The sequence below is a fragment of the Canariomyces notabilis genome (genome assembly GCF_033297395.1).
Source record: "Canariomyces notabilis strain CBS 508.74 unplaced genomic scaffold N656scaffold_5, whole genome shotgun sequence".
NCBI classification, from domain to species: Eukaryota; Fungi; Ascomycota; class Sordariomycetes; order Sordariales; family Chaetomiaceae; genus Canariomyces; species Canariomyces notabilis.
The window spans coordinates 952,569-978,771 of NW_027041827.1; the positions used below are offsets into that span (position 1 = coordinate 952,569).

Below are 26,203 nucleotides of genomic sequence, written 5' to 3' on the forward strand. Positions count from 1 at the left end.
AATTCTTAACCCGGCTTGAATCTGCGTAGGGAGCTCCGATCTGTCGGCCGGGGGTGTAACTGAATGCCGGCCCAGCCCAGCGGTCGGCGCCGATGATATTCGAAGTTCATAAGGCCGATACCCCGTTTCCAGGGGGCTGCGCCCCCCGGGACCCCCTGCTTTGCCTGCGGCGCTTTTGCCAGCGGATCTTTTTCCTACGGCGCTCACTCTCAGAAGTTCAAAACATCCATCCTAACAGCACCGCGCAGATGTCAATTGCAGCCATTTTCAGGCGTAGGATACATGGCAGCGATGCTGTGGCGGTGCATGCAGCCAAGACGCGCTAAGTCTTGTGGCGACCAATTGCTTCCGGTCTTGGCGGGAAGTGTGGCGACCAATGAGAGCTGCAGAAACTCCTGGCAAACTGCTTCTTAAGTAAAGCGAAGCTAATGCCTCGCTCACTACGTGTATTCACACTCCGTAAGCTCATCATTGAAGCTTCGCTTCAATTAGGGAGGTTAACACCTGCTGATTCCAGTTAGATTGTGTCCGTAACACATAGTACATACACCCAGCCATAGACTATGTCAGTACTTGTATAATACCTCATATACCTACATCTACGATAGGGGCTGGGAGGCAGCCTTGTGAATACTACGGCTAGCCCTACCGCTGTTTCCACAAACTGTCTTTTGACTTGATCTTCCTACTGAGATAATGTAATAGGTAAATGTGTGTACTGTGGTTGTACTTCTGCTTAGGTACCTTACAACCACCACAGTACATGACTGCAGACTGCCGTACTGCTCCAACTATCAATTCCAGCAGTCGGTTCAAGAAGGAAGCTCACTGCAACACTCAACAGAAATGGGAGCTCCGCAAACACTGGGGATCTACTTCAGGCCTTCAGATCAGCATGTAGTCAGCCGCACAGTCGATACGAGTATAGAGAGGAGGTATTGTTCAATGCCCTTACCTTTGTGAGCCAGTGTCAGTTATACATCATGATACCCCTGATGATCCTGTCATTCTCAGGCGTCCTGGCTGATTCGACACTACTGCTAGTCACAGACTGGAATTACCGTGAACATATATCTCTTTTAGAGTCATACCGTACCTATTGCCATTCGTACCTCAGTGGGCTTGCTTCATAAGTACCTTACCTACCTACTTACCTAGGTAGCCACGTTGCACCTACCCGCCAACGCGCCCTGTAACCGGCTCGTCCATTCTCGATGTTTGCAATTATACCCTGACATAACTACCCCCGGACCGGCCTACAGGTAGGTACTTGGTATTCTTCGCTGGTTTTCTCGGCTTATCCGGTCCGACACAACATTGCCGCATATTGGCCCTAGGTCAACATGATAAGGTTGAGCACCACGAAGTTCAAAATTAGAAGCCAAAATTCCGTAGGGTTTCCATCATGAAGCTAAAGGGTTCCCTTACCAAGGGATGGTTAAAGCCGGACATCAGTCACATCAGTATCGAGGAGAAGCGTCTTCTTGCTGTCAGAGCAAGTTGTCGTAGTTGATGGTAATGCAGCAGTCGTCTTTGTCAGAGCTGAGGTCAACGGTGTTAATACGCCAGACTGTTGATGCAGAGAGCCCAATGGTTGGAGTCCTCCCATTTTCCCCGTCATCGCCGTCTTCTTGTGACGACCGTGTGCATGGATCGACTCTTCCCTCCTGGTGTCTTTCCATCATGGTTAACAACGTAACATGAACGTAGTTTAGGTACATAAGTATGTTCTCGCTAACATGGGACCGGGTGGGAAGTCGCAATCTAATACGACGCACTGAGTAAACTCGAAGAACGGCGAAGATACCTTACCTATACACTTTTGGTAACTTTCGTCTCAGTCCAAATCCTAGTACTCCGAGTCATGATGCCGAGATTTTTCTTGGCTAGAGCCATCTTTCTTGAAGTTTGGGCCACGCCGCCACAATGTCTGGCATTGAGGTTGTCGAATTTGTCACCATCGGAAGTACGGAGTTTAACATCCGTCAGAGCCTGACAAAGGATCTCGTCGGACCGGCATTGGATGCTTTGGCGGGCTGATGTGAAGATATTGCCAGATCTTGCCAGGCCATGCCACAACAAGAGTGGGTCATTGCCAGGTCCTGACAACTGTCAAATACCGATGGAAATTACTGAATGCTATGGAATTACCCGGACACTAGAAATTGGCGGGATTCAGAAATAGCGCTCAGGAGCTGACGATTCAACCTTCAAACCTCAATCTAGCCCCCGTGCGTCTCGGCCTCAGCGTGTGATTTTTCACCTACGAATGCGTCGAGCCGACGCATTTGAAGCACAATACCACTTTGTTTGCAAAATCTGCTATTATCTCCATGGATTCAGCCAGCCAGACGCCGATTGAGTCTGTGGGGACACCGTCCTTCGACGCGTCTGCGACGCCGCCGGCCACCGCAGATACAGAAACCCGGTTGCCGGCACAGGAAGACGCGTCAAACAACCAGTCGAAGCCACCGTCAACCGTGCCACCACCAGCGGCGCCACCCCCGGTGAAGATAAAGAAGAAGCGCGGACCCAAGCCCAAGCCGTTGGAGCTTCGAGCCGTGGCCGCCAAACCTCTCAAACGACGAGAGAGGACTTATTCCAGGGAACAGAAGATCCGAGTCCTCACCTTTCTGATCCAGCACAAGGTGGAGCGAACCGAGGCCCGGGAAATTCGTCGTCGAATGGGGTCCCGTGACAGCGATGCCGTCCTGAAGACGGATTTCTCCCGATACCGGGACGTCACCCTCCAGGAGACCAGCGATTTCTTCAAAATTCCTACAAGCACGATAGCTTCTTGGTGGAACAAACGCGACGATATAATGAAAAACTCTACCTCCACGGCCACGAAGTAACGACCCTGGTGGCCAGCCCGAGAGCAGGACTTGGATGGTACGGAACTCTGAAGTTGGCTTGCATTCTCGTTGTAAGTGCTCACTCGTCATCAATGAAAGGCACCGTGGCTGAGTTCATTGCTCATCTTGTAGCCCAGCATTACATATGATATAAACCTAATATACTAGCACTGCTTGGCTTCTACCGCTAATCATCCATGCAAACGTGAAATGTGCACGAAACGACTCGGTGTGAGACAAATCTTTGTATTCCTGCTAGGAACTAGGCACTCAATCACATTATGTGACCAAGTTCTACAGGTACAATATCATCGCAACGCTGTCACCAATCGATATTCCTTTCCCAGCACATTATCTCCTCTCAAAAATCCTCAAGCTCCGCGTCCAACAGCACCTGTAAGCCGGTGGGTATACGGCCAGTCTCCATCTCGCGCCGCTTAAGGTCGCAGGCGAAGCTGGCATGGATGCAGAAGCGCCTCCGACGGATCCAAACTGGGTTGTGGCAACTCATGCAGCCGTCCCGCCCTCTGTGGTCGAAGACGAGGATTCTGTTAGGACACTCGGCCGGCTCCTGGCCGTTTATTGTTGATGTTCCAGCTCTGCGCACTTCCTTCAGCCAGGAGAACCCCAGCCAGATCTGCTCGGGCACGGATGAAGCATCGTAATCAGGGTTATGTGAGTTGTACATGGCTGTGTACATGATGTGCAGCATCCTGAAGAAGGAATTCCAAGTGCCACCGACGAGGACCGTATTGTAGAGTTTGAAACGCGTCATTGTCTTCCGTACGCGCCGGACGAGATTCGACACGTCGATATATCTGACCGTGGCATCTAGGAGCTCCAGGACGCGCAGGTTTCTCAGCATCACCCTCTGCGAAAAGGTCGAGAAGTACCTGGCCAGGGTGGCGTGGTTCTGGACGGTGTTGTTGATGGTATTGTCGAACATGAGACACAGATGGCGCAGGTTCGGGGCTTGCTGAAGGATGTCGGCGAGCCAGGTTTCCTGGTCCGTGTATTCTCCCCGTACGTCGTGCTTATACCGCAGCATCAGAGAAAAGGTTCGTAGATCGGCAAAGCTCGCGGCCAGGCCGTTCAGGATTTCCTCCTTGTCTGGTGTGATGTAGTGCCAGGTCCGGACGATGACGGCTTCCACCGAGACGTGGTCCATGACATTATCGTTATCCCAATGCCAGATTCGGAGGGAGCGGATTGGATGTCGTGTGGCGGCCAGTGCGAGGAGAACAAGATGGAAATTATATGCCAATCCGCTCATACCAGGATTCATCCCCATCACTATGCCCATGGTCCAATATACTTGCACGGGTGATGCCAGGCTGTCGTACCGAAGGCCCGGCACCCTCGCGGCATTGTCCAAGCCATAGCACCTGCTGGGCTCGTATATCTGGAACTCTTTGGCGATACTGTCACGCACGTACTGCCCGTCGGTGACCTCAAGGTGCTCGAGGCTTGGGAGTTGGTCAAGGATGCGTATCAGGGTTGCCAAGTCGGCCCTGGTATGAATGAACTGACCCTGGGCCATGACGAAAGCCTGACACTCTGGAGAATCACTGTAATCTGCGAACATGTTCCACAGGCCAGGTCTGAGATTGAAGAGCTGGTAATGGAACATTGGTATGTAGTGCGATGTGAGACGGAGAACACGCAGTTCCCCGGCCAAAGCGGCGTTGTTGCCAATCATGTTCTCCAGGATGTTTAGACTGTGGGGAGCCACGATCCATCGCAAATTCTGGACCCGGCGCGCGAAGATGTCCGAGGTCGCAAAATAGATCTTCGCGCTGGCTTTGCGGAAGTTCAGGAGGTCGTCGATGTTTTTGATGTCACCAGCGATCTGTCTGAGTAGCTCGACAGGGAGGTCGTCAAAGAGCGCCATGGCTGCCAGCAGCAAAACAAAGCCCGGTTTCAAGTATCAAAGAGGTTTCAGATTGTTCGGGACGGGGGAAACGGGAAGGATGCCCAAAGGCGGTCTCAGGCTGTGATGATTCAAAGCTTGAATGTTGAAAGCAACAATGAGAGACTGTGAATGGTTTGGGAGGAGACTGGAAGAAAGCTTTACGAAGCAAGAAGCTAGGCTACCTATAATCACGAAATCAAGTCATCGTGGGTCCAGGATAAGGGCGCTGCCCTGATGCTAGAATCATGAAGCTCAGGGCGCAACGCCGAGAGGATACCCGCAATAACGAGCACAAGGGGTCGACTCCGCTTCACACGTCCCTCGACATCACCATACGGGTCGAGTTCATCTCTAACTCGCAGAGTGGCGCATGACAGTTGAGTCCATCGTTGGACTCTCCAGTAACTTGAAAACTGCTACCTACCGCCCCAATAATGCTCCGGAGAATAGGGCTACGCAAACTGAGATAGTGTACGTACAAGTACAAGGTTGAATTTAAGGACCTAGCATGATATGGAGGGTCTTGTATAGCACATTCATTGTTAGGGATGCTCTACATTGGAATACCAGCTGTGACTAGGGGGTAGGTAACTTGAAGCAAGTGTTAAAGGGACGTGGACCGGAAAGAAAGGGGAAATGTCATCAGGACTTGGAGAGTAATCAAAACAAAGCAAGCACGGATTTTGAGTACCAAGGAATACCTTGTACTGGGTACACTCTATTCTTTAAGGATGCCCAAATGATACTAGTATCATTATAGGTCAAATGGCGCTTGCAGATGCTGTCTTCTTCACGCTGTCCTGGAAACCGGGAGGAGAGGGGAAGGGTGAATGTTGATAGCAGGAGAAGCATTCTCGCGCTACTGACTCTGGTAAGAACCAGAATGTGTAAATGTGTAAGTGACGGTGCTAGACCACAAAGTACAGCCACATACGGAAAAATACTTCAAATACGTAGAACAATAGCGACGAGAAGAGATAGCGGGAACATAGAAGTACCTTAGTAAGCCCATACTAATCTGCTCAAGGTAACAAAGGGGATGACGGGAGTTGGAGATGCATACATAGGCACAAAGGAGGGAGTCGGAGTTGGGGATCTATTAATACCTACTATATATATACACTGAAAGAATCGCCCCTGACTGTAAGATCTTCAGGACCTCAGGCTAATCCCTTGCCGTCATCTAAATCTTGCAACTATCCGATGATTTTATCACCGGAGCCTGAGCTTCAGTTACTGGGCGTTGAGCAATATTGCCACGGATTTGTCCTGATCAGGCTTGAGCAAGTTCGGCCCAGAAGGGGCATTGAGTTCGAGCCACAATGTGGATCACCGAGTTTGGTAGTCGGCACTCCCGGTTTTGTTGGTGCCAGTCCGGGTCCCAACATGTCTCCCGGCGCCTTGGCATCTGCAGTGCCTTTGTTTCCAGACTCAGAGACTATTTCAACATCTCCCAGCTCATCAGGAGATACAGTTTCAAGGGCGAAGATACGACCTCTAACGACGTCTCGTGGGCTTGCGAACACCTGGGCCAAGATGCTGGTGATAATCGGAGGAACCGTCCCGAGCTCTCCCCGCCGGAAATATGGCGACCGCAACGGAATCGCTTTAAGTTGGATCGATATCTGGCACCACTACCAGCACGATGCAAACTCCTCCCTAGGCAGATATCGCACGGGACGGTTGCGAATGCCGCATCCGCTGAGGATTGAGCAGACAACGGTCTGGCTTCCGATAGGCATCAGTCAAAGGTTGTTGTCTTGAAAGATTGGCATACATGGCAGACTGTCCATGTGCTAACAGCTGACAGGCGCCCTATAGATCACGAGATGTGACGGACAAAAGCAATCGCGATGTTCTAGCAAAGCATGATGGGAAAAAGACGAGCAGCGCCGGGAATACAGCGGCAGTGGGAACCCAATAGACAGGACGGCATGGGGACATCATTCATGTGAGCATAGACCAGACGATCCATCATTAGAGAGCAGACACTCAGCAAAGTTTTTGTTTGCGTTCGTCCATCATGGTTCCTTGGACCGGGAGAATGTAGATCTCAAAAATGAAACAATCGCCAGACTGAGGAAATAACTGACGACAGTGATTAACGACGGATCTCTTTCTTCTCTGAGCACCCATAGACACCAAAGTGCCCAATACCACGTACGCATCGCCGATCAAAACGCAGCAATGCCGCGGTTGAGTGCCCATGACTATCTGAAGAAGAGAAAGGGAAAAAGAGAGAAATTTTGGTGGAGCTCACATTTGGTAATAAGCACGACTGGCAGGCAATGCATCACATGACTGATCACGGGGTAGAGTGGAGACCAGGCCGCTGCACCCAATCAGTCCATGCATTCGAATTGCAGGGGCTCTCATTGGCCGTTGGAGCCGAGGTGCCGACCTTGCCGGGGCGATTCCGATGGGCAACTTTACAGTGCCGGCATCATCGACCTCAAATCTCGCAACCGGAGAACAATAGCTACACTACTGGTCCTCTGCTGCCAGCCCACAACCATGATTGCCCAAAGAGCAGGATTGACGGCGCTACGCCGAGGTACGCGATGCTCGATCAAGACCTTTTCCGCTCAGTAGCCCGGAATGACGCATGCACAATTGAAGGAAACTAACCTCGTGCCTCTGCAACAGTAGCAGTAGCCGGCAAGCCGAACGCCTTCTTCGCAGCCAACGTCGCCAAGCTGGCGTTGGCCCAGCCCTTAACAACCAGCCAAATCAGGTCCGTACCCTAGGACGTGGAGACCTAGCGGCAACCAATTCTAAGAACCATACACTCACACTTACAAAAAATCCAGACCCGTAGCAACGCAAAAGATCTCAGGCGACGAAGCCCGCGCCCTACTCGCCAAACAGCGCCTCAACCGACCGGTCTCCCCACACCTCGACATCTACGACAAGCAGCAGACGTGGTTCGGCGGGTCCGCGTGGCAGCGCATCACGGGCTCGGCCTTCAGCGGCGGCCTGTACGTGTTCGCGACGGCCTACCTGGCCGCGCCGCTGCTGGGCTGGCACCTCGAGAGCGCCTCGCTCGCCGCGGCCTTTGGCGCTCTCCCTCTCGCCGCCAAGGGCGCGCTCAAGTTCCTGGTCGCGTGGCCTTTTGCCTTCCACGCCTTCAACGGCGTGCGGCACCTGCTTTTCGATATTGGTGTTGGGTTCAAGCGGCAGACCATCATCAAGACCGGGTGGTACCTCTGGGGGGCGTCCATCGTTGGGGGGTTGTATCTGGCGTTCTTCCTCTAATCACTGCCGTGGGTGGGGTGGGCTCAGGATGTGTGTGTGAAAGAAATGGTAAAATACAATGGAAAGAGCTTTATGAGCTGGGAAAGACCAATATCGGATTGGGGAAGGGATTGTTACAATAGTTGGTTCGGAGAGAGGAGGGGACACTAAACCAGTCCACTGTGTATGGATATTCCATGCCCGAGCAGACCTGTCTCTTTGTCACAATATTTCTTGACATTACGAGCAATTTGTTTAGTCCTCCCGAGTCGGTGCATATCATTTTACTCAAGATCCCCGTGTTGGCCGTGACGCAATGTCCATCCCTCCCAAACAGCAACGCCGGAACTCCTGGGGTACCTAATAAACCATCTGCCCCCGAACGCCAACGCCGTGCTGACCGATGCGCCTATAATCCCCAATAAGTCGAGCGACGAAGAGGTAGGCGAAAATCAGTCCAAATGCCGGACCTCCAGAATGGCCCTGTTCAAGGCGTGATTCCCCAACCGTCCCACTCTGTGCCCAATGATTGGGCCCAAAAACTCAACAACCTGCTCAGTCTCCCTCGACAGGTCGACCCCGTTTACCCCATTCGAAACGGCCTTATCGCTGCCCACAAGGCTTTCAATAGCCTTCATGATGCCGCCCACGAGCATCTCAAACTCTAGCGCGTGCGCCTCGCCCTTGTCGTGCAGGGGCTGCAGGACGGCCGCGTCAAAGCTCTTCAGGTTAGGAAGCACCAGGACGCGGACGGCCTCGGGCCCGCCGGCGGCGGCCACGCCGCTGATGGCGCCGAACAGGACGGCGGGGCTGCGCGTCGGGTCGAGGAAGTGCTTGAGGCAGGTGCGCGTCAGCTTGGGCCGCAGCAGCGCGCTGGTCGCCCCGTACTTGCGCGCAATCATCTCGAGCAGGCTGGCCGCCAGCTCGCGCAGCCGGTACTGCTCGCGCACGGCTTCGGCGCCCTGCTCCTCGTCGGCCGCCCCGCCGCCCAGCTTGCGCGACATGAGGCAGGTCAGCACGGGGGCCGAGAGGGAGCTCGCGTACGGGTCTAGGAAAAGGTTTGGGTTTTGGATTACGGCCTCGGCCAGCTCCATCATCTGTCGGAGGACAAACAGGTCGTCGAGCCGGTGGGTGACTTGGTTGGTGATAAAGGTCACGAAATACGGGAGCAGTTGGTGCAGGCCGGGATCGGAGCGGACGGATTCGAGAGCTGCTTCACGCAGCCGCGTCTTCTCCTCATCCGGGTCATCGTCCAGAATAGCGGCTTGGATTTTGTCAAAGTATAGTATCAGTTCCTTGCTGATGACATGCTTGACTAAGGGTCGGAAGGAGACGTTGTCGTTGCCAGCGAGGGCAGCCAGGGCGGGATTTGCACCGGGCCCCTTGGGCAAGAGGTCTTTTGACGAGGTTTCGGCGGTTGTCGGGTTCTGGGGGATGGACGGCTGGACGCCTTCGACGGCGAGCCAATGGGCTGAGTAGAAAAGCAAGAGATTAGCCTGTGGTAAGTCAAACATATGGCTCTTCATCGCAAAACATACCTGTGAAGCTCATGTCTCGTGGGACCTTTGGTAACGGCGCGTTGATGACCTTCTCAAAATCGACCTCCTCGTCATCGATGTAGTAGAGCGGCTGCCCAGGGCCAAGGCTGGCCTCGCCGTAACGCAGCGGCCGTGTGGATTCATAACCGTAGAGCGGTTCCACGTCGAGCACCTTGAGCGCTTGCGACACGTCCTGGACGGTGAGGGTGGTGCGGTTGGCGGCGCGCATGAAGCGCAACGACTCGACGATTACTTGCCCGATGCGGTACTCGACATCCTGGGCGAGTACCCGCAGAGGCTCATCGGCAAGTGATATTCCTAACGCGTCGGCAACATCTCGAACGCTGTCGGGGTTCCAGAGAAGTTTTGGCCCTTCGCTGGCTGCCATCTTCGCTCGATGCGATGCGAGGCTGACACGCTGGAGGGATCGAGGTGAAAAATCGTGCAGATGTTGCGGCTGTTGCTCAAGTAACCCCCCGGCCCATACCGTTAAAGTCAACTTTTGGAAGGTGAGCAAAAGCGGCCGAGGTGAAGCTTAGCTTGGTGGGGTACGTCGTCACGAAGTCCGTGCGATACCAAGCAAGCCTCTGCTAGACTAAAGCCACAGGTGGCGGGTGCATCGCCCCATCAATTGAAATTCAAGACCAACCAACTCAACCAAAATATTGTCCGGTTTTTGCCCAGTTCAACATCTCGCGGCGTCGGGTCTCAGTTTGAATCAACTTATCCTACTCTCTATCACAATGATTGTCAAGTCTCAAGACGACCTCTCTTAATCCAGGTGTGTAGGCTACGCCACAACCACTTTTACCGTGCCCCGTCAGCAGCACCCTCACCGTTGACCAGGGACGGCCGGAGAGAGGCTCCGTCGTCTGAAGAAAGCAGAGCATATCCTGCTGGAGTCCATACATTGTTCTCGACAGCTTATGTATGTGACAACCAGGGGTCGGCGTGCAGTCTAGACTTGGTGAGAATTCTTCAGTTTGTCATGAGACATGGCACTCCTTACCCGATTCTATATCCCCAGAGTGACGCCTCGTCCCCCTCGGATCCATCATTGCCTGATAACCTGGTGAAATGGCAGACTAGGTGTTCGTGCGACTACCCCGTCTACCGTTCACTGCCAGGTGTTCTAGACGATAAAATCCAGTTAATCCTCCACAACTACGTCCCACACAGCGAACTTCAACATGGTATTCCGAACTCCAACCTACATTCGCCCCGGATTTGCGGCGCTTGGGTCACAGCTCTTCCTGAACTTAGCGTCGGCGCAACCGGCGCCCCCAATGGATGCCTCGCCTTCGCCATCAACGCTTTAGCCTTATCCATCACAGCTCGCAGAACTGGTAGAAACCTGCTTCAGCCCATCTCATCTCACTACGAGCATACCCTGCGTCTGCTGCAGCGTGACCTACAGATAACCGGGCATGTCTATGAGGCTGAACGGGTAGCGGCAATGATGTGTCTTACTTTGTTAGAGGTAGAAACACAGCTTTCCTCTTCAAGTTTTACACTTACTTCCGTGTCAAGTTACTAGTACTTGCTAACAGCTCCCCATAACTTCAAATAGGTTCTCTCGCCGATCAACCCTCATAGTTGGCTTGTGCATGTAGGGGGTATCAGCGAGCTGATCCGATCATCATCACCAGAGCTCTTTAGCCAAGGCATTCATCACACGTTATTCATTGGATTCAGACCGCTATTGGTAAGTTCAGCACCAAGACGGGCATCAGTTGCCTTGCCTAGGTTCCTCAAACTCACAAAACTTGCCTATTAGATTCTCAGAGCCTTCATCCTTCGCCAATCAACATTCTTCGCGGACCAAGACTGGGTTGAAAAGCCTTTTCAGCATAACAAGGCCGCGCCGTTACAAAATCTCCTAAGCTTAGCAGCGAAGCTACCGAAAACCATGCAAGACTGTGATGCACTTGAGGACGAGTCACCGAGCATTGCTATAGTGGCTGCCAGCAAGAGGCTCACTGAGTTAATGGTCATCAGAGCGCACCTTGAAGCATGGAGCTGTTCACTCACCGATGACTCCTCAGCACCAATGTATTGGCGTCTCGCGTCCGGAGACACCATTGGATGCAACAATACCTTGTTGTGGTTTCGAGATTTGAGTGTCGCCAATGTTTACACTCACCTCTGGTCCTTCCAGGTTATCTGCATATCACTGATCCGGAACTTGTTGCTGCGATATCCCGAGTTGGAACGATTTGAAACCGCCATAGCCGACAACACCACAGAATTGCGTGACGCATATATCGAATTGTGTATCGATATATTCAAAAGTATGGAATACTTGTTGCAGGAGGAATCCATGTTGTACGGGCTCTGCTCGGTTTGGTTTCCACTATATACGGCGCGTAAAGCACTGGAGATGGATGAAGAGGGCAGAGCCGTTCTTCAGAAGCTGGACCTAACGGTTACTTTATAGACCGCAGTAAGGGCCAGAGGGTCCATATGAGGCAGTCATGATATGTCAAAGACTTGTTATCACAAACCTATAATGTACCTACTTTATTCGCGAGTAACCCACGTCTGCAAGTGACCTACTAGTAGTACATGCTTGATGGACCTGAACATGTAATCATTGAGGCCCGAGGTTCAGCAGGATACCAGGTTGATGCACCTTACCTATTCAGCGTCTTGTACAGCGCCTCCCAGACCTCGGTTGCTTTCTTTTCGTCCAGGACAGTCGGCTTATACTCGTGCACCTCGCCGGACCGCATATACCGTCCATAAGTCGACCACGGCGGCCAGCCGCGGCAGCCTTGACCACCAGTGTAGCGCCCTCCTTGGCGGCGGGGTGGGCCACAATGTGCTCGCCGTTGGGAAAATGCAACTTTTTGCTCAAGGTGTGCTCGGCCTTTGGGAAAATGCAAGAAGTGTGCTAACACCTCGCCGTTGGGAGTTTGGCCGGCAGAAACCCAGGTTTTCCACTTGTCAGCTATACCTATTTAGGAAGGCCGTCAAGCAAAGGGTTAGGGCTAGCTGAGCAGTTTAGCCATTTTTATTTTAAATAGGTACGTTAGGTCGGTGAACGGCTCTTGCACTCCGCTTTCGGAATCAGCAATGCAAGGGTCTCCAACCCAAATTTCCTGACGTGCCTTGACACGCCAAGTTGGCATCGAGATATTGGTTGCAATTTTGCCAATATGTTACACGGCATTGCCCCTAATGGCTTAGTTTCGACTTTCGAGAGTCTTTGCTCTTCGGTTCACGCTCACTAACGGGCGATACAAGCAGAATCAGAAACCCAAGGCAACCAAGGCAGCCATGTCGCTTTTCACAAACGCGGTTCTCTGTGCTGCTATGAGCCGCGCGGTTAACTTAGTTCAGCCTTGAACAGGTTGTGGTGCGTTGCAGTCGCACCCAGACCTGGCCGCCTGTTGGTTCCGTTACACGACGATGGGGGGCGCGCTCCATGGAGCAGATCTTGCGAGCTGTGAATTTTCCCTCCTGCCAACAATGCTCTGAGTCACTTATATTTGTTCTGCGGAAAGTCGGTGTGAAGATTAGATGCTGACCTGGCAGGACGCCTCACAAGTTGGGCGATGATTGTTTGAGGATGCCTCTACTCCACCGCGGCTCCGCGAGCTGATCTCGATGAGATGGTGTGTTGTGGATGGTTCCTTACAGACTTTGGTTTATCGATCTCAAAATAAACCAATCATGATACGGTATATAAGACGCCACTGGGATTATGTCGAGGCTTGACCTGGCAGACCTGCAGCGTGACCTTGGGGCCGCTGACCTTCCTTGGCCCGTCGCTGTACGTTCAAACGGCTTGGGTTAGTTACCTACAGGGGGGAGTACTCCCGAAGAGCCTCAGCAGCTTCCTTAGGAGAGCCCCTATTGGCTTCAAGGCGGAGCTCCCTACTGTTGAGCCTCATTGTTCGAAGGTCTGCTCGTTCTCGTGCTGTAACTTCTTATCAGCACCAAGCAGCCGTGCCTTTGTTAGAGTTTTGTATCCGTGTGTTTCTTTTCTTTCCCAATAACAGCCTATTTCAGGGGAGGCCGTTGAGGGATGCCTTATTTAAAGCTTGGATATCGCTCTTTTTGATTCCTCGTGTTTCATCGCTCGCGAACCCATATTGACTTGTGGCTCTTGTGTGCATTACTTGCCATGGCGGCCTCCTTGTCCGACTCGGTGGCCGTGTCCTCCAAGAGCAAAGATCCAACGCCCACAGCCGCTTCCTCGTTGCACAACTCTTCCCCTTCAGCCTCACCTTTGCCGGGCGAGAGGGATGCCTCGTCCTCTCCGATGCGTTCTGTTGGCAAAAACTATACCCTTCATGACCACGAAGAAATCGCCGTGCATTCTGTTTCGCAGCCATCCCGTTCTTTATCAACTGCCCTCAGGGGTCGAGATGACCACTCCTACGACTGGCATCCAGACAACGGAACCCCTCGTTGCCAGCTCAACTCAACCGCAGCTGACTTTACAGCAGCTTTGTCAGCCAGGTCGAGCTCGCCCTTAGTCCGCCGGTCCAGTGGCGACGAGGAGATCCCAGCGAGCAATGATGCTTCCAGTGTGCGCGTTAAAGTCGGAACTACTGGTACCTACCCGTCTGTGGCACTCGTCTCCCATCGCCCACAGTCGCGAGCTTACCAGGCCGGTACATCCCACGAGAAAACGGTGGCACAAGACAGCACCTATGAAGATAACTCCAGAGAGTGCCGGTCCGATTCCCGTAACGAGCGAACTGCCGGTGACGACGGAGACACAAATGAACAGAACGAGGAATCTGGGGATGACTGGGAAGAGCAGGGAGGCGGAACCCAACGCAACCGAAGCGTCAGCCGCGTTCAACATAACCAAGATAGGCCCTTGAGCTGCCCCTACCGCAAGAGGAACAAGGCGAGGTTCAACCATCGGACCTATGAAAAATGCTCGAGGCAGTTCAGGAACCCAAGCGAGGTCAAGTTAGTAACGTCCACTCTCGTCAGGCGCATTCATATCTCGCTAATTGTTAACACGTATCACCTAGGATTCATGTGAGAGAGTTCCATAAAAGGGAAAATACTTCCGACCATGACTGGTACACATCTCTCCTGTCATTACCTTACCATGTTTACTTATGGCTGATCAAATCTAGCCCCCGGTGCCGGCGTCCATTCGCGACGAGAGCGGACCTAGTGCAGCACCTGAGCACACCAAGCCCAACGTGCCAAACTACCAACCAGTCTCACCAAGAAAGACTGGTTGAGGATGGGATTACGGTAGACATGAATAATCGATTGATGGAGAGAAAACACACCACCAAAATTGGCAATTGGATGGATATGTGGAAGCTTCTGTTTCCAGATGATACCGATATCCCATCTCCAGGTTGGCCATCCTTTCATGACGAATTGGCGCCGAGGCTAACCGACCATGTCTCCCAGATTACGAACCCTGTGTTGAGGCATACGAGTTTCTAGTCGCATGGGACGCCGAGTCCACGACACGACACATGATAGAACGGTCACGGGAGCAGGTTGCAGAGATGCTTCGAAAGAGCGGCACCCAATATCCCGACGCCGTGGCATCAGACATTGCCATGCTGATCTACTCTAACTTCAGGAAAAGCCAGACCGACTGCGAGAGGCGTTTGGTGCAGCAGGCGCTTCAAAATACGTTGAGTGGCTCTGCTGCAACTGCTAGTTCTCGCCGGCGGCGTTCAACCAAGGCTAGCCGACGTCAAGAGTCCGATATGGACAGCATGCAGCAGGCTGAGCAGGGCTGGCGACCGCCTCAGTCGTCGCCAGTTCCAATTTTGCCCAGGCCTTCAGCAAACCATGCTTCTCCAAACCCTGTCTTGAGCCCCTACCCAGCCCCCCCGACTCAGTTCCAGCAGCTTACGACCTCTTGGAACAACGACGGCCCAGTCAGACCAGTCCTTCATAGCTTCCCGGCTAGCATGCAACAAGACTTGTCTGTTGAAGCCACTGGATATACAGTTACCGGTCCCCAGCCAGGAGGAAACAATGCTTATAACACGGAGCAAACCCCTGCCTTTCCCATTGGATCCGTCAGACATATTCCTCCTCGGGCTCAGGAGGTACCGCCCTCGGCATACAGCGCCGAGGATGACGAACACTACCGAAGAAGTCAAGAGTCCTGGGGCGATTGGCAGCACATGTCTGGCAGTGAGACCAACCGCCCAAGGGAGAACTGAGCCTCCTCGGACACTGGCAGCCAACACCTGAACACCACTCACTGTGTCCCTCGCATATTGGCACACCTGGCACTGTACCACACCGGGTCACCAGCAAGACGGCTTGAGAATTTGCTGAATAGGAGGGCAATGGTTTAAAAGAGGAGTGAAAAAGCGGAAGGGAGAAGGCGAGGGATACACAAATCTGGGCTTTCAACAGCCCATTTCCCTCTTGGGTTGTCAACAAAAACCGAGACAGCTCAAGCTTCAATCTGTGCCAACCATCAACTTGTTTGACATCACTATATCCCATGCGAGAACAGGGGTTATGGCTCTACCATTTCACTTCCTCCGGTACCAAAAAGATAGATCAGGGTTAGAGAAAAGAAACTGACTGGGAAATTTTCCTGCATTGCATGGGCAAGAACAGTTCTATACATCGGTTTCAGTTTGCACTCAATGGTCGACCATGGCACAAGGTTCTCCGTGGGTTCATCACACCTGTTTGCATCGAAAGTCATTATCTTCGTTGCATAGAAACTCATTACACTGGTACCCTGAAAAGTCACAACACTGGTTTTCATAACAGGATACATCTGCCCAGCCTGGCATGCCCAGCAGCAACACACCGCTCAGTTCTTCTCCCTCACCGGTTCCTCATTCGCAACCTCCAACCGCTCCGCCTGCGGCTTACCCTCCGCCGCCTCCAGATCATCCGGGACCGTTTTGCCCCCCTCGCGCGGCAAATTCAAGCCAGCCGGCCTGGCCTTCTCAAACTCACGGCCGCGCTTCTCAGGCCCGAGCGCCGTGGTAACAATAATCCCCGTCGCAATAATAGCCGTGGCAATACCCATGGTAGGGCCATATCCATTAGCCAACTTCCCCGACGCGGTGCGGACGTTGTGGGACTCAGCAATAGCATTAACGATCTGGGCCGAGGGGGACGAGATCATGTTGCCGAGCTGGTACGTGATGCCGGGGAAGGACGAGCGGAAGGCCGGCGGCGACAGCTCGTTGAGGTGGATGGGGATGACGCCCCAAGCGCCCTGCACAAAGAACTGCAGGAAGAACCCAGACACCGACAGCTCCCGCTCGCCCTCGGGCAGGATCCAGGCGGGTATGAGAAAGCCGCTCATCAGGGCGGCCACGACGATGGTCCGTCGCCGACCGAACCACTGCGACGTGTAACCGAGAATGGTCCCGCCCACGCAGGCGCCCACCTTCATCAGGATGCTGGCGCGGCTGGCGCCCGAGTTGTCGAGTTCCTTTTGGGTCAGCATGAAGGTCGTGTAGCTGTCCTGGGAGGTGTGGCTGTAAAAGTTGAACCAGGTCATGAGGATGATGCAGTAGATGCACATCTTCCACTCCTGGGCCAGCATCATCTTGGATTCTTTCCAGAAATCCGCAAAGCTGGCGTGAGCCTTGCCCGCCTTGCGAGCCTCTCTGAACTGCTTAGACTCGGGGAAGAAGCATCGGATGACGCCCACGCCGATGGACAGGCCGGCGGCAATCCAAAAGACGGTCTTCCAGCTTTGATCGCCGCCGCCGACGCCGAGGTTGGCGCAGGCCGCGCAGACATAGCCGAACGCATAGCCTTGTTGCAGGATGCCAGACATGAGACCTCGGGCATCTGTAGGGCTGTTCTCGAGCGCCATGGCGATGGCGTTGCCGTATCTGGCCGGGGTCAGCGAAACTTCTACTAAGCTTACAGGCTGAAGCATCGGTTGGGTGCAGCTTACACTCCGCCCATGAACAGGCCAAACAAGGCGCGCACAGCCAGGAATTCCTCAAACTTTGTGCTGTAGATGGTTGCAATCTGCAAGACGCCCAGCACGACCATGTTGAACACCATGGGCCACTTCCGTCCAAATTGGTCGCCAGCCATGCCAAAGATAGCGGCGCCGACCGATCTGAGCAGCAAGGTCAGGGTGATGGCGGTCGAGACATTCGTCTTTGAAGTGCCATAATACTCGGCTAGCTTGACCTGCTGGATCGAGAGGGCGTGAAAGTCAAAGGCGTCGGCGGTCCATGCAGCGAAGCCGACGAGGAAGAAGAGCCAGTCGCGGGCCGAAAGCTGGGCAAGCAGGCTGACGGGGTTGCGCAGCGGCACTGGGCGGGCCCATTCAGTAGATGTTTCACCCAGCTCGTTCGTCACGACGACGCGCTGCTTGAAGGTGAACAAGTCCTTCCATGACTGTTTGGCCGTCGCCAGTACTCCCTTGGCGACGGGGTCGGCTGGTTCGTGTGTCGACTCCATGACGGGAGAACTACCCGGTTGACCTCGGATCTGAACGGGAAATTACCCGGCTCCCTGATGAGGAATGATGAGGGGAGGAGAGGAGGAGGACAGGACGAGAGTGGGAAATGGAAATGGTCATGAATAAGAGCTGACTGGGCCTGGACTTTAGACTTGGACCATTTAAGAGCCTGTTAAGAGCCTTTAAGTATGTCTCACCGTCGGCTGTGGCTAGCACATGGGGGATTGATCGGTGAATTAAACGTTGTCCCTCCTCCTCTTCTAAGCACCTCCCGCATCCGCGCATTTCGTCACTCGCCGGGCATCGTGTGCTACGTACCTCGGTGCCCTAGGAGCCGGGGGGTCGGGAGATGGGAAAGGGTGGCGGGTCAGCGCCTCCCCCCGGTTCGTTCGAGTATCCATTCGCTGATCCCTCCCGCCGACGGTACACCAGAACCGTTGAACATGGCAGTGGGTGCTGCGGGGTCGGTTAACAGTTGGTGATTGCCACCGAGGCCATAAAATCCGCCAGGTCTTCGAGATGCGTGATGTTCTCACTGTCGCGTGAATTTCTCGGCATCGTTCAAACGGTTTGGGAGATTTTGCCCTGCCCAGGCCGAGATCGTGGCTTGCCAGGCGCCTTGGCAGATGCTTGATTCACCTTGGCAAAGCGCGGAGGGTGTGCTCTAATGATCTCTGCCAAGCACACCATTTGTCAGGCCGTTGAAACGTTCAACACAGTGCAAACTTTGTCTTTAAATAAGATTGTGTAACTGGATGCTTGATGAAAAGTCCGATTTCTTGTGCCTTGCACATGTGCAGCGCTGTGAAAGGGCTGCAGAGTCGAGACCCAAGTGGTTCGAGGGCTTCTCGATATCCCTCATATTGAGCTTCATATGAACCGTTAACAAACAAGCAAACTGGATTTGGTCTTACCTTGGGGAAATCGTCCCACCGAAGCCTCGAAACGAAAATGCGGGGGAAATCCTACGTAGGACAGGCAGGAGCGGGGGGAAGGGAACCCTGTCTCGTCATCCATCAAGTACCGAGTTGTAGAGCAGCCAACGCAAAGCAATGCGAAGTTTGCGAACACCTCCTGTAACGAACGAATATCGATGTACAATTCAGCATCTCGGATGAAAGAGATTTGTTAACACACTAACGCAAGGCAGTTTGCAGAACTGGGTGTGTTTTTCTATCGGTGATCACAAACCCGAGAAATGTTATCTTCTCTCGACTTGTATCTACCGGTATACTAGCCGAGCACCATCCCACCTTCCTGCTTTGTCAATCTTGCAGCGACATCTCACCGCTGATCACTCTTGTGCCCACGCTTCAAATTGCCGTTTTGTTTGTGCGAAGAGCAAAGAGAAAGCACGGGCTCCCTTACCTCAGCTTACAACACCTAGGGATATCTACAGGCTAACCTGCACATAACGATTGGGTCGGTTACAGAAATTTGACCGTTGATTCCAGGTTATCGCTATCTAGAGTTGACCGACTTCCTGCCCAAGAGGGTAATTTGTGGGACAGTCCCGCCTCTCGACCAGTAAAATCGCAGGTTCAGCGGTTCCCCAAGGCTACTTAGCTAACCATTTTGGGGAGGCCAAAGCTCTGAGAACCCCCTGACTATAGCGATTTGTATGTACGGAGGTTGGGGCCAAAAGTATTCACCACCCTCCTGCTAGTGCCAAGCCTGTCTGCGTGTGAGAAGCCAGAGGGAAGGGAGACACACTGTATTTTCTTTGGGAATAGCGTTCCCTCGCAAATCTCACTGGAGTGGGTACTGAAATGGCCCTGTAATTGGCCCTGTAAGTGGGCATGCTATTGTGCGTTACAGTGCCTCGTTTTAGGTGGCTGGCTGCGACTGTGCGAACCTTACTGTATTCGCGGCCTTGGCATTCTTGGCAAGGGGAAGGTGGTGAATACTTTTGGCCCCAACCTCCGTATTACTCAGCAGAGATTTTAACGATTATCTTAGTAGACAGGTAATTGCAATCTCCCATACAAATAACGATGGGCTCAGGGTATTAACCGTTAAGTGCAGGTAATCGTTATACCTCTGATCGTTATGTGTAGGTCTGACTTTACATAGCAGCTGACACCTAGGTATGTTTCGGGATTCGGAGACGTGGAGACTCCCCAGATTCTGATCTATCTATTCGGAAACCTAGTATCACGGGTACTGCAAAAAGGCAGAATGGATCGAGTGCAGTCACTGTAAGTTGTCCTGCTCCCTGTCTCGGTTTTCATGTGTACCACTCATGAGATTATATTGCAGAGCGTCCAAACGGTCGACATACCCATAGACAATAGTTATCATGGGTGTTCGTACCACGTTTCTACGTGTAGGGAAGGTCCGGGGCCTGAACCCGGCAAGGATTCCCCAATTCACCCAAGAACTTGGTCACTGACAATGTGCTGCTTTACACTGAAGGGTCGACAAGTAGGATATCAACCCTTGGGGTTAGGCCGGTCAGGTATGCACTAAAGTATCAGAGGGCACTCATCGTCTGATTCGGGGCTTTCTTTGCCCCGGCCGAATGCCGTGATACGATGATGCGGACTACTAGCAGTCTCGCAGTCCAAGGACACGAAATCATAATATGACTTTGACTATCCTAAATCACTTGGCGAAACCGCCCGGTTGAGATGGAACGCTGTTCTAGCATCCTAGCACTGTTCAAGCTTCAACTGGGCAACGGGACGGGGACTCAAAGGACACATCTTTCTTTAACCCTTCGATCGGATGTCAGCAATCAAACATCAACAAAGTAAGGTAGAGACAGCGGGATACAATCTCGTGAGAGCGGAACAGGTAAGAACTACGAAAGGTAAATGAATGCCTTTCGATATGGTCGACTAGTCTCTTGTCTTGATTATCATCGATATCAACAGATGACTGGCCCTACGTACGTTCCATATCCGGCACGCCCGAACTGGACTCGCTATGCCGTTCGACTTCTGCGCTCTATCATTTTTTGCCCCCAAAAGCGGGAGCAGACACGCTATCCATTCTGCAATCTTGGTATGGCCTGATGGATTGAAGGTTAACTCATGGACCATGCCCATTAGGTTGTCGTGGTAACATCATACCTCTTGGAGATCAGGCCCCTTTCCTCCACCGCCTGGTTGAACCATACGTCCACCAGTGCCCCGAAGGGCTTCCTATCTAATCTGTTGCTGAGTGCGTCCGGATCCTTGACAGCTTAGGAAATGAGATCGGCGACATTCATGGGCATCTCATCAATCTGAGTCGAGTAGTACACTGCACACTGTTAGCTATAATCACCAATGAGAAGGAGAGACAACTTACATTCGATATCCCGGAGAATGCGGACATCTTCGCTAGTAACGAAATTGATGGCGACACCCTTGCGACCGAATCTCCCAGATCTACCAATGCGGTGGATGTAATTCTCACGATTGCTGGGCAGGTCATAGTTGATGACCAGGCTGACCTGCTGAACATCGATGCCGCGAGCCCATACGTCCGTCGAGATCAGAACCCTGCTGTTCCCCTGGCGGAAGTCTTGCATAATGCTATCGCGTTCTTTTTGTGGCATGTCACCGTGCATACTGCTGACAGTGAAATTCGCCTCTCTCATCTTGTCGGTAAGCCAGTCGACTTTGCGTCGCGTGTTGCAGAAGATGACCGCTTGAGTGATGGTCAGGGTGTCGTAAAGGTCGCACAGCGTGTCGAATTTCCAGTCCTCCTTCTCCACGGCAATGAAGTACTGCTTCAGGCCTTCCAGCGTGAGCTCATCACGTTTGACAAGGATACGCACAGGGTCGGTCATGAACTTGGTGGTCATGTCGAGAACGTCGTAAGGGAGAGTCGCCGAGACAACGACAACCTGGGTGGCGGGCGGTAGGTACCGGTAGACATCATAGATCTGTTCCCGAAAACCCTGGTTAAGAAGCTCGTCGGCCTCGTCTAGAACCAGCATCTTGATGTGGCGAGTGCGCAGGTGGCGGCGCCGAATCATGTCGGCGACACGGCCGGGCGTGCCCGAGACAATGTGTTGGCCGTAGTCGAGCTTGCGAATGTCTTCTCCCACGTTGGTGCCACCGATGCAGGCATGGCACTGCACGTTCATGTAGTCGCCAAGGGCCATGACCACGCTTTGGATCTGTGTCGCAAGTTCTCGGGTTGGTGAGAGAACTAGCGCCTGTGTCTCGCGCACCGCGGTATCGATGACTTGAAGCATGCTGATGGAGAAAGTTGCGGTTTTACCGGTACCGGACTGTGCCTGTGCGATCGTGTCGCGGCCCTTGCAGATTTGGACGATAGCGCGGGACTGGACCGCCGACGGTGATTCGTATCCATACGCGTAGATACCTCGAAGAAGGCTCTCTGTTAACGTACAGTTAGCGCACCACTCCTCGCATGCCTGTTGATTTGCGACGCACCTTTCAGAGACATCGACTCGAAGGTCGGATGGACCGTGACCTCTTTCGAGGTGGAGAACTGAATCTTCTCATCGGCCTTCCGGTCGATACCGCTCCCGTCAGCCATGATGAAGTATCGTGGATGTTCGGTCCTCGTATCTGCTGTTGGATTCAGTAAGCCGGACGGCAATGGAGCAGATGGAATGTCGGCAGGCTGCGATGAGGTTTGATTCGGGTGGTGTTATGGCGAATCGTCGATGGAAGCAGAGTGGACCTGCAGGGCTGTCGCCAAAAAAATAAGGGGTCCCACTCTAAAGCGGCGAAACTTCGGGCTTTAACTTTCGGCCGGCGCGGTGGACTGCGAGTCTGCGGCTGTTCTGTACGCGCTTCGAACAGCCTCACTTCATCCAGCCGGCCAGCAACTACACCAAAGTTGCACCACAAGACCGAGGACCGGATTCGCAGTACAAGAAAAATGTTACTCGAAGAACAGCGATATCTCCACGAGGACCTTGAGCGCCTCGAGCAAGGCATCGCGGATCGCATGCGAGACGAACCCAAGCAGGCAAGTGCCAATCGCGCAATGCTTCAACCCCCCCGACATGGGCTAACGCTATTTAGATCCGTGATCGCTTAAACCGAGACCATGAAGTCGCACAATTGCTCGACCAGATTCAGCGCCAATCAGCCGAACTGCTTCCTCTCTACGAGGACAAGTCTGGGCTACGATCCAAAGAAATCCTTCAAATCAGCACTGGCGACCCGTTTGAAGAATTCTACCGGCAGGTTGCCAGCATCAAGGAACACCATGCTCGGTACCCGAACGAGCAGGCCGAGAACTCAGAGCAGTGGTATCGACCACGCAAGGGCGGCGACGATCAACCATGCATCGTTGACAGCATGTTCTCGGGAGAGGAGGCGTATGGCCGGTTTTTCGACCTGCATAGTTCGCATGACGAGTATCTTAATCTTCCAGGGGTGAAGCGTCTTGCCTACATGCAGTATCTCGACGTTTTCGACAACTTCCAGCCAGGCTACGGTGGCGTGAAGCGTGCGGACAAGTTAACAGACCAGTATTTCAAGTACCTCGGGGGGCTTATGGAATACTTGGAGTCTTTTATGCGACGGACGCGACCGCTGGAGAACATTGACGAGGTCCTGAACGGCTGGGACCGTGACTTTGAAACTGCTTGGGACAAAGATGAAGTCCAGGGCTGGGAGAAGCAGAAGCCGGCGGCCAAAGCGGATGCTCCAGCGCGGACGCTAAGTACCGCCGAGGCGGTCTGGTGTGAAGCGTGCGAGAAAGAATTCAAAAATGAGAACGTCTACAAGGGCCATCTGAGCGGCCGGAAACATATAAAAGCTGCTGAGTTGCTCGCGCAGCCGGAGGATGGGCCCAACAGTAATGCTAACCATGCGCATGCATCATCAGCACGCCGGTCAAAAGAGCGAGCGGTTGCCGAGCGAGAATTTCGAATCAAGAAATTGGTTGGCGCGATGAGCGTTGAGAGAGACGACACGCGGGTGAACGTGGAGCGCCGGCAAGGGATGACGGACCGCGAACGGGCACAGGAGTTGGAGAACTTCTACAACATGAGTTCTGCGCCGCAAAACAAGGGCGGCGAGGAGGAGGACCAAGAGCAAGGCGACGATAAGCCCTATAATCCGCTCAAGCTACCTCTGGCCTGGGACGGCAAGCCTATCCCATTCTGGCTGTACAGGCTGCACGGCTTGGGCCAAGAGTTCCCCTGCGAGATATGCGGCAACTTTGTCTACCGCGGCCGGAGAGCCTTTGACAAACACTTCAACGAGACCAACCACATCACCAACCTCAAGCGGTTGGGCATCACCAATACCTATTTGTTCCGGGACATCACATCTATAGAGGAAGCTGTGAGACTGTGGGACAAGATTCAGCGGGATCAGCAAAAGCACCACATTGACGATGGTGCAGTGGTTCAGATGGAGGATGCCGAGGGCAACGTCATGCCTGAAAAGGTCTATTTGGATCTCCAGAAGCAGGGCCTGCTCTAATCGTGGCAGATTAGCAGAGATGAGTTTGTATTTGTAAGGCCCTTTGTAGGTTTAGCATAGCTGATACCCAGCAAAACATTGGTTTGGTCGGAAGATGCAATGCACTGCTTGAAGTGCAATGGGTAAAAGAACTTGAAAGTCCACTGTACCTTGGGCATGGAGGCGCAGAGGGTGCCTCCCAGCGGAGGTCGTTGTCCGCGTCCGGCTTCCCGAAAACGGGACGTTACCTAGCCCGACCTAGGTAGGTCAGCCCCACCCTTACGTTATTCCCCACGTGCTAAAGGACCCACTTCGCGGGGCACCACATGCAGCCGCCGTTGCCCCAGGCACACCCGGCACAGTATCGAGACACGCCGCTCAGGTAAACAAGTGCTGTCCCGTTCTTCGCACCCAACATAAGGCAGCCGCCGTGCTGTACGACTCTCTATATCGATGGAACATATCTAAACTTTTCATTCGCCTCGGATGAATGGTCTGGAGCCTTTCGTCAGCCCGCAACCATTCCGCCGACCGAGTACCAGCGACAGTGCCCCGTGGGGCCAAGATATGGCCGCCCGTCCATCTAACGCTGATTGCAGCGTCTAGCTCAGACCCCACTAGGACTGGTCCGGCGTGAAGCCGTCTCGACACACGAACGACGTACTAGTACCATATACCATATGGCGGTCCAGTGCAAACCGATCCCTGCCCTCTACACCGTCTACATACTCCGCTCGACACTTCGCCATGCTTCGCTGTACATCGGCTCTACCCCGAACCCGCCCCGCCGGTTGAGCCAGCACAACGGCGTGGTGCGCGGCGGGGCAGCCCGAACTGCGCGGCAAAGTCTCCGGCCGTGGGAGATGGTGGCACTGGTGTCGGGCTTTCCAAGCATGACCGCGGCCCTGAAGTTCGAGTGCGTTGCTTCTTTACTTTTCGTCTCATGTCTTCGCCATGGACTGATATCTAACTCTGGCAGATGGGCCCTTACAAACCCGCACATCTCGGTGCACATCCCCTCTACCTCGCGCATCACCATCTCCACAGGGGTCAAGGCCAATGGGCAACCGCGGCGACCATCCAAGAGCCTCGCCTCCATCCTGTCCAACCTCCACCTTCTCCTGCGCGTGCCGAGCTTTGCGCGTTGGCCCCTCAAGCTGCACTTTTTTGCTCCAGATGTGCACGCGGCCTGGCAGAAGTGGTGTGCCACGGTGACAGAACATCTGAGGCCTGGGTTTCAGGTCCTGACAGATTTCGGGGGCGCATTGCCTACAGGTACCGGAGAAGCACCCACTGTGTCTGCGAGCGGTGGTGCCGAGGAGCAACCGAGCGGCCAGGAGGCGCAAGCGAGGGGCATACACGCCCTGCCCCTGAACTACGAACCCATGAAGCATTACGTGGCCAAGGGGCAGGAGCTGTTCGAGTTTGAACGTCTTGGGGATTGCGTCGTGTGCCGCGCGCCGATGCCGCCTGGAAAGGGTCTCTACGCCGTATGCTCGAACCCCGGCTGTGATGGGGTTGGGCATCTTTCGTGCTGGAGCCGGCATTTCCTTGCCGGCGCGGAAGCGGACAACGTTCTTCCGGTTCAGGGGCAATGTCCGAAGTGCGCCGGGACGGTGGATTGGGGGGACATGATGAAGGAGCTGACATTGCGGCTGAGAGGAGAGAAAGAGGTAAAGAAACTACTTAACCGACGGAGGCGACAGAAAGCTCAGAAGATACCTAAAGAGTCAAAGGAAGGATAGGGACGCCGCTCCGTTCAGCCACGCTCGTGATCCGGCCTCGCAGACATGCGAACTGGGCTTGTTTTAGGGCTTCCGCAATCGGGAGCGTTCAAAATACCCACAGTACGTTTTGCGTTATCTGAGTGAGAATCCATT

General features: G+C 53.6%; 10 protein-coding genes across 10 annotated transcripts; 6 read left to right on the forward strand and 4 right to left on the reverse strand.

Annotated features, from left to right (window-relative positions):
* The first annotated feature begins 2,251 nt into the window (after positions 1-2,251).
* On the forward strand, positions 2,252-3,143 carry N656DRAFT_843495 (uncharacterized protein). The gene is made up of 2 exons (XM_064819093.1): positions 2,252-2,926; positions 2,988-3,143. The coding sequence occupies exon 1, from the start codon at positions 2,334-2,336 to the stop codon at positions 2,853-2,855; it is 522 nt and encodes a 173-aa protein (XP_064672356.1). The 5' UTR covers positions 2,252-2,333; the 3' UTR covers positions 2,856-2,926; positions 2,988-3,143.
* A 73-nt stretch (positions 3,144-3,216) lies between these two features.
* N656DRAFT_796410 (uncharacterized protein) lies at positions 3,217-4,746 on the reverse strand (the record flags this gene model as incomplete). Its single annotated transcript, XM_064817519.1, has 1 exon — positions 3,217-4,746. One exon carries the CDS (start codon positions 4,744-4,746, stop codon positions 3,217-3,219), a length of 1,530 nt encoding a protein of 509 aa, XP_064672357.1.
* Positions 4,747-6,778: 2,032 nt separating this feature from the next.
* Positions 6,779-8,110, forward strand: N656DRAFT_547030 (fumarate reductase respiratory complex transmembrane subunit). Its single transcript, XM_064810034.1, has 4 exons — positions 6,779-7,032; positions 7,084-7,321; positions 7,420-7,501; positions 7,578-8,110. Exons 1-4 carry the CDS (start codon positions 6,955-6,957, stop codon positions 8,020-8,022), a joined length of 843 nt encoding a protein of 280 aa, XP_064672358.1. The 5' UTR covers positions 6,779-6,954; the 3' UTR covers positions 8,023-8,110.
* Positions 8,111-8,453: 343 nt separating this feature from the next.
* On the reverse strand, positions 8,454-9,927 carry N656DRAFT_835655 (TAF6-like protein; the record flags this gene model as incomplete). Its single annotated transcript, XM_064818759.1, has 2 exons — positions 8,454-9,472; positions 9,540-9,927. The coding sequence occupies 2 exons, from the start codon at positions 9,925-9,927 to the stop codon at positions 8,454-8,456; spliced, it is 1,407 nt and encodes a 468-aa protein (XP_064672359.1).
* A 285-nt stretch (positions 9,928-10,212) lies between these two features.
* On the forward strand, positions 10,213-12,071 carry N656DRAFT_547182 (uncharacterized protein). Its single transcript, XM_064810035.1, has 4 exons — positions 10,213-10,320; positions 10,483-11,019; positions 11,110-11,244; positions 11,317-12,071. The coding sequence occupies exons 2-4, from the start codon at positions 10,528-10,530 to the stop codon at positions 11,974-11,976; spliced, it is 1,287 nt and encodes a 428-aa protein (XP_064672360.1). The 5' UTR covers positions 10,213-10,320; positions 10,483-10,527; the 3' UTR covers positions 11,977-12,071.
* Positions 12,072-14,152: 2,081 nt separating this feature from the next.
* On the forward strand, positions 14,153-15,901 carry N656DRAFT_547218 (uncharacterized protein). The gene is made up of 4 exons (XM_064810036.1): positions 14,153-14,468; positions 14,524-14,584; positions 14,642-14,874; positions 14,931-15,901. Exons 1-4 carry the CDS (start codon positions 14,426-14,428, stop codon positions 15,701-15,703), a joined length of 1,110 nt encoding a protein of 369 aa, XP_064672361.1. The 5' UTR covers positions 14,153-14,425; the 3' UTR covers positions 15,704-15,901.
* A 107-nt stretch (positions 15,902-16,008) lies between these two features.
* N656DRAFT_547234 (general substrate transporter) lies at positions 16,009-18,294 on the reverse strand. The gene is made up of 3 exons (XM_064810037.1): positions 18,259-18,294; positions 17,422-18,109; positions 16,009-17,356 (listed from the first exon to the last, which is right to left on the reverse strand). Exons 2-3 carry the CDS (start codon positions 17,937-17,939, stop codon positions 16,315-16,317), a joined length of 1,560 nt encoding a protein of 519 aa, XP_064672362.1. The 5' UTR covers positions 17,940-18,109; positions 18,259-18,294; the 3' UTR covers positions 16,009-16,314.
* Positions 18,295-21,163: 2,869 nt separating this feature from the next.
* N656DRAFT_547731 (eukaryotic initiation factor 4A-12) lies at positions 21,164-22,602 on the reverse strand. Its single transcript, XM_064810039.1, has 2 exons — positions 22,332-22,602; positions 21,164-22,275 (listed from the first exon to the last, which is right to left on the reverse strand). Exons 1-2 carry the CDS (start codon positions 22,435-22,437, stop codon positions 21,197-21,199), a joined length of 1,185 nt encoding a protein of 394 aa, XP_064672363.1. The 5' UTR covers positions 22,438-22,602; the 3' UTR covers positions 21,164-21,196.
* Positions 22,603-22,667: 65 nt separating this feature from the next.
* Positions 22,668-24,503, forward strand: N656DRAFT_835659 (uncharacterized protein). Its single transcript, XM_064818760.1, has 2 exons — positions 22,668-22,875; positions 22,932-24,503. Exons 1-2 carry the CDS (start codon positions 22,786-22,788, stop codon positions 24,342-24,344), a joined length of 1,503 nt encoding a protein of 500 aa, XP_064672364.1. The 5' UTR covers positions 22,668-22,785; the 3' UTR covers positions 24,345-24,503.
* A 500-nt stretch (positions 24,504-25,003) lies between these two features.
* Positions 25,004-26,068, forward strand: N656DRAFT_704701 (uncharacterized protein; the record flags this gene model as incomplete). Its single annotated transcript, XM_064811200.1, has 2 exons — positions 25,004-25,239; positions 25,303-26,068. 2 exons carry the CDS (start codon positions 25,004-25,006, stop codon positions 26,066-26,068), a joined length of 1,002 nt encoding a protein of 333 aa, XP_064672365.1.
* Between the last annotated feature and the right edge of the window lie 135 nt (positions 26,069-26,203).

What these genes read in the sequence shown, in the direction of transcription:
- N656DRAFT_843495 (XM_064819093.1), top strand. Translation starts at nt 2,334, where the DNA reads ATGGATTCAGCCAGCCAGACGCCGATTGAGTCTGTGGGGACACCGTCC.
- N656DRAFT_547030 (XM_064810034.1), top strand. Translation starts at nt 6,955, where the DNA reads ATGCCGCGGTTGAGTGCCCATGACTATCTGAAGAAGAGAAAGGGAAAA. An exon ending in TTTGGTGGAGCTCACATTTG is followed by an intron (nt 7,033 to 7,083) that starts GTAATAAGCACG and finishes ATCACGGGGTAG; the next exon opens with AGTGGAGACCAGGCCGCTGC. An exon ending in TTAACAACCAGCCAAATCAG is followed by an intron (nt 7,502 to 7,577) that starts GTCCGTACCCTA and finishes CAAAAAATCCAG; the next exon opens with ACCCGTAGCAACGCAAAAGA.
- N656DRAFT_547182 (XM_064810035.1), top strand. Translation starts at nt 10,528, where the DNA reads ATGAGACATGGCACTCCTTACCCGATTCTATATCCCCAGAGTGACGCC. An exon ending in TGTGTCTTACTTTGTTAGAG is followed by an intron (nt 11,020 to 11,109) that starts GTAGAAACACAG and finishes AACTTCAAATAG; the next exon opens with GTTCTCTCGCCGATCAACCC. An exon ending in TTGGATTCAGACCGCTATTG is followed by an intron (nt 11,245 to 11,316) that starts GTAAGTTCAGCA and finishes CTTGCCTATTAG; the next exon opens with ATTCTCAGAGCCTTCATCCT.
- N656DRAFT_547218 (XM_064810036.1), top strand. Translation starts at nt 14,426, where the DNA reads ATGAAAAATGCTCGAGGCAGTTCAGGAACCCAAGCGAGGTCAA. An exon ending in AGGAACCCAAGCGAGGTCAA is followed by an intron (nt 14,469 to 14,523) that starts GTTAGTAACGTC and finishes ATTGTTAACACG; the next exon opens with TATCACCTAGGATTCATGTG. An exon ending in AATACTTCCGACCATGACTG is followed by an intron (nt 14,585 to 14,641) that starts GTACACATCTCT and finishes GATCAAATCTAG; the next exon opens with CCCCCGGTGCCGGCGTCCAT.
- N656DRAFT_547234 (XM_064810037.1), bottom strand. Translation starts at nt 17,939, where the DNA reads ATGGAGTCGACACACGAACCAGCCGACCCCGTCGCCAAGGGAGTACTG. An exon ending in GGCCTGTTCATGGGCGGAGT is followed by an intron (nt 17,357 to 17,421) that starts GTAAGCTGCACC and finishes GACCCCGGCCAG; the next exon opens with ATACGGCAACGCCATCGCCA.
- N656DRAFT_547731 (XM_064810039.1), bottom strand. Translation starts at nt 22,437, where the DNA reads ATGGCTGACGGGAGCGGTATCGACCGGAAGGCCGATGAGAAGATTCAG. An exon ending in CGAGTCGATGTCTCTGAAAG is followed by an intron (nt 22,276 to 22,331) that starts GTGCGTCGCAAA and finishes GTACGTTAACAG; the next exon opens with AGAGCCTTCTTCGAGGTATC.
- N656DRAFT_835659 (XM_064818760.1), top strand. Translation starts at nt 22,786, where the DNA reads ATGTTACTCGAAGAACAGCGATATCTCCACGAGGACCTTGAGCGCCTC. An exon ending in TGCGAGACGAACCCAAGCAG is followed by an intron (nt 22,876 to 22,931) that starts GCAAGTGCCAAT and finishes AACGCTATTTAG; the next exon opens with ATCCGTGATCGCTTAAACCG.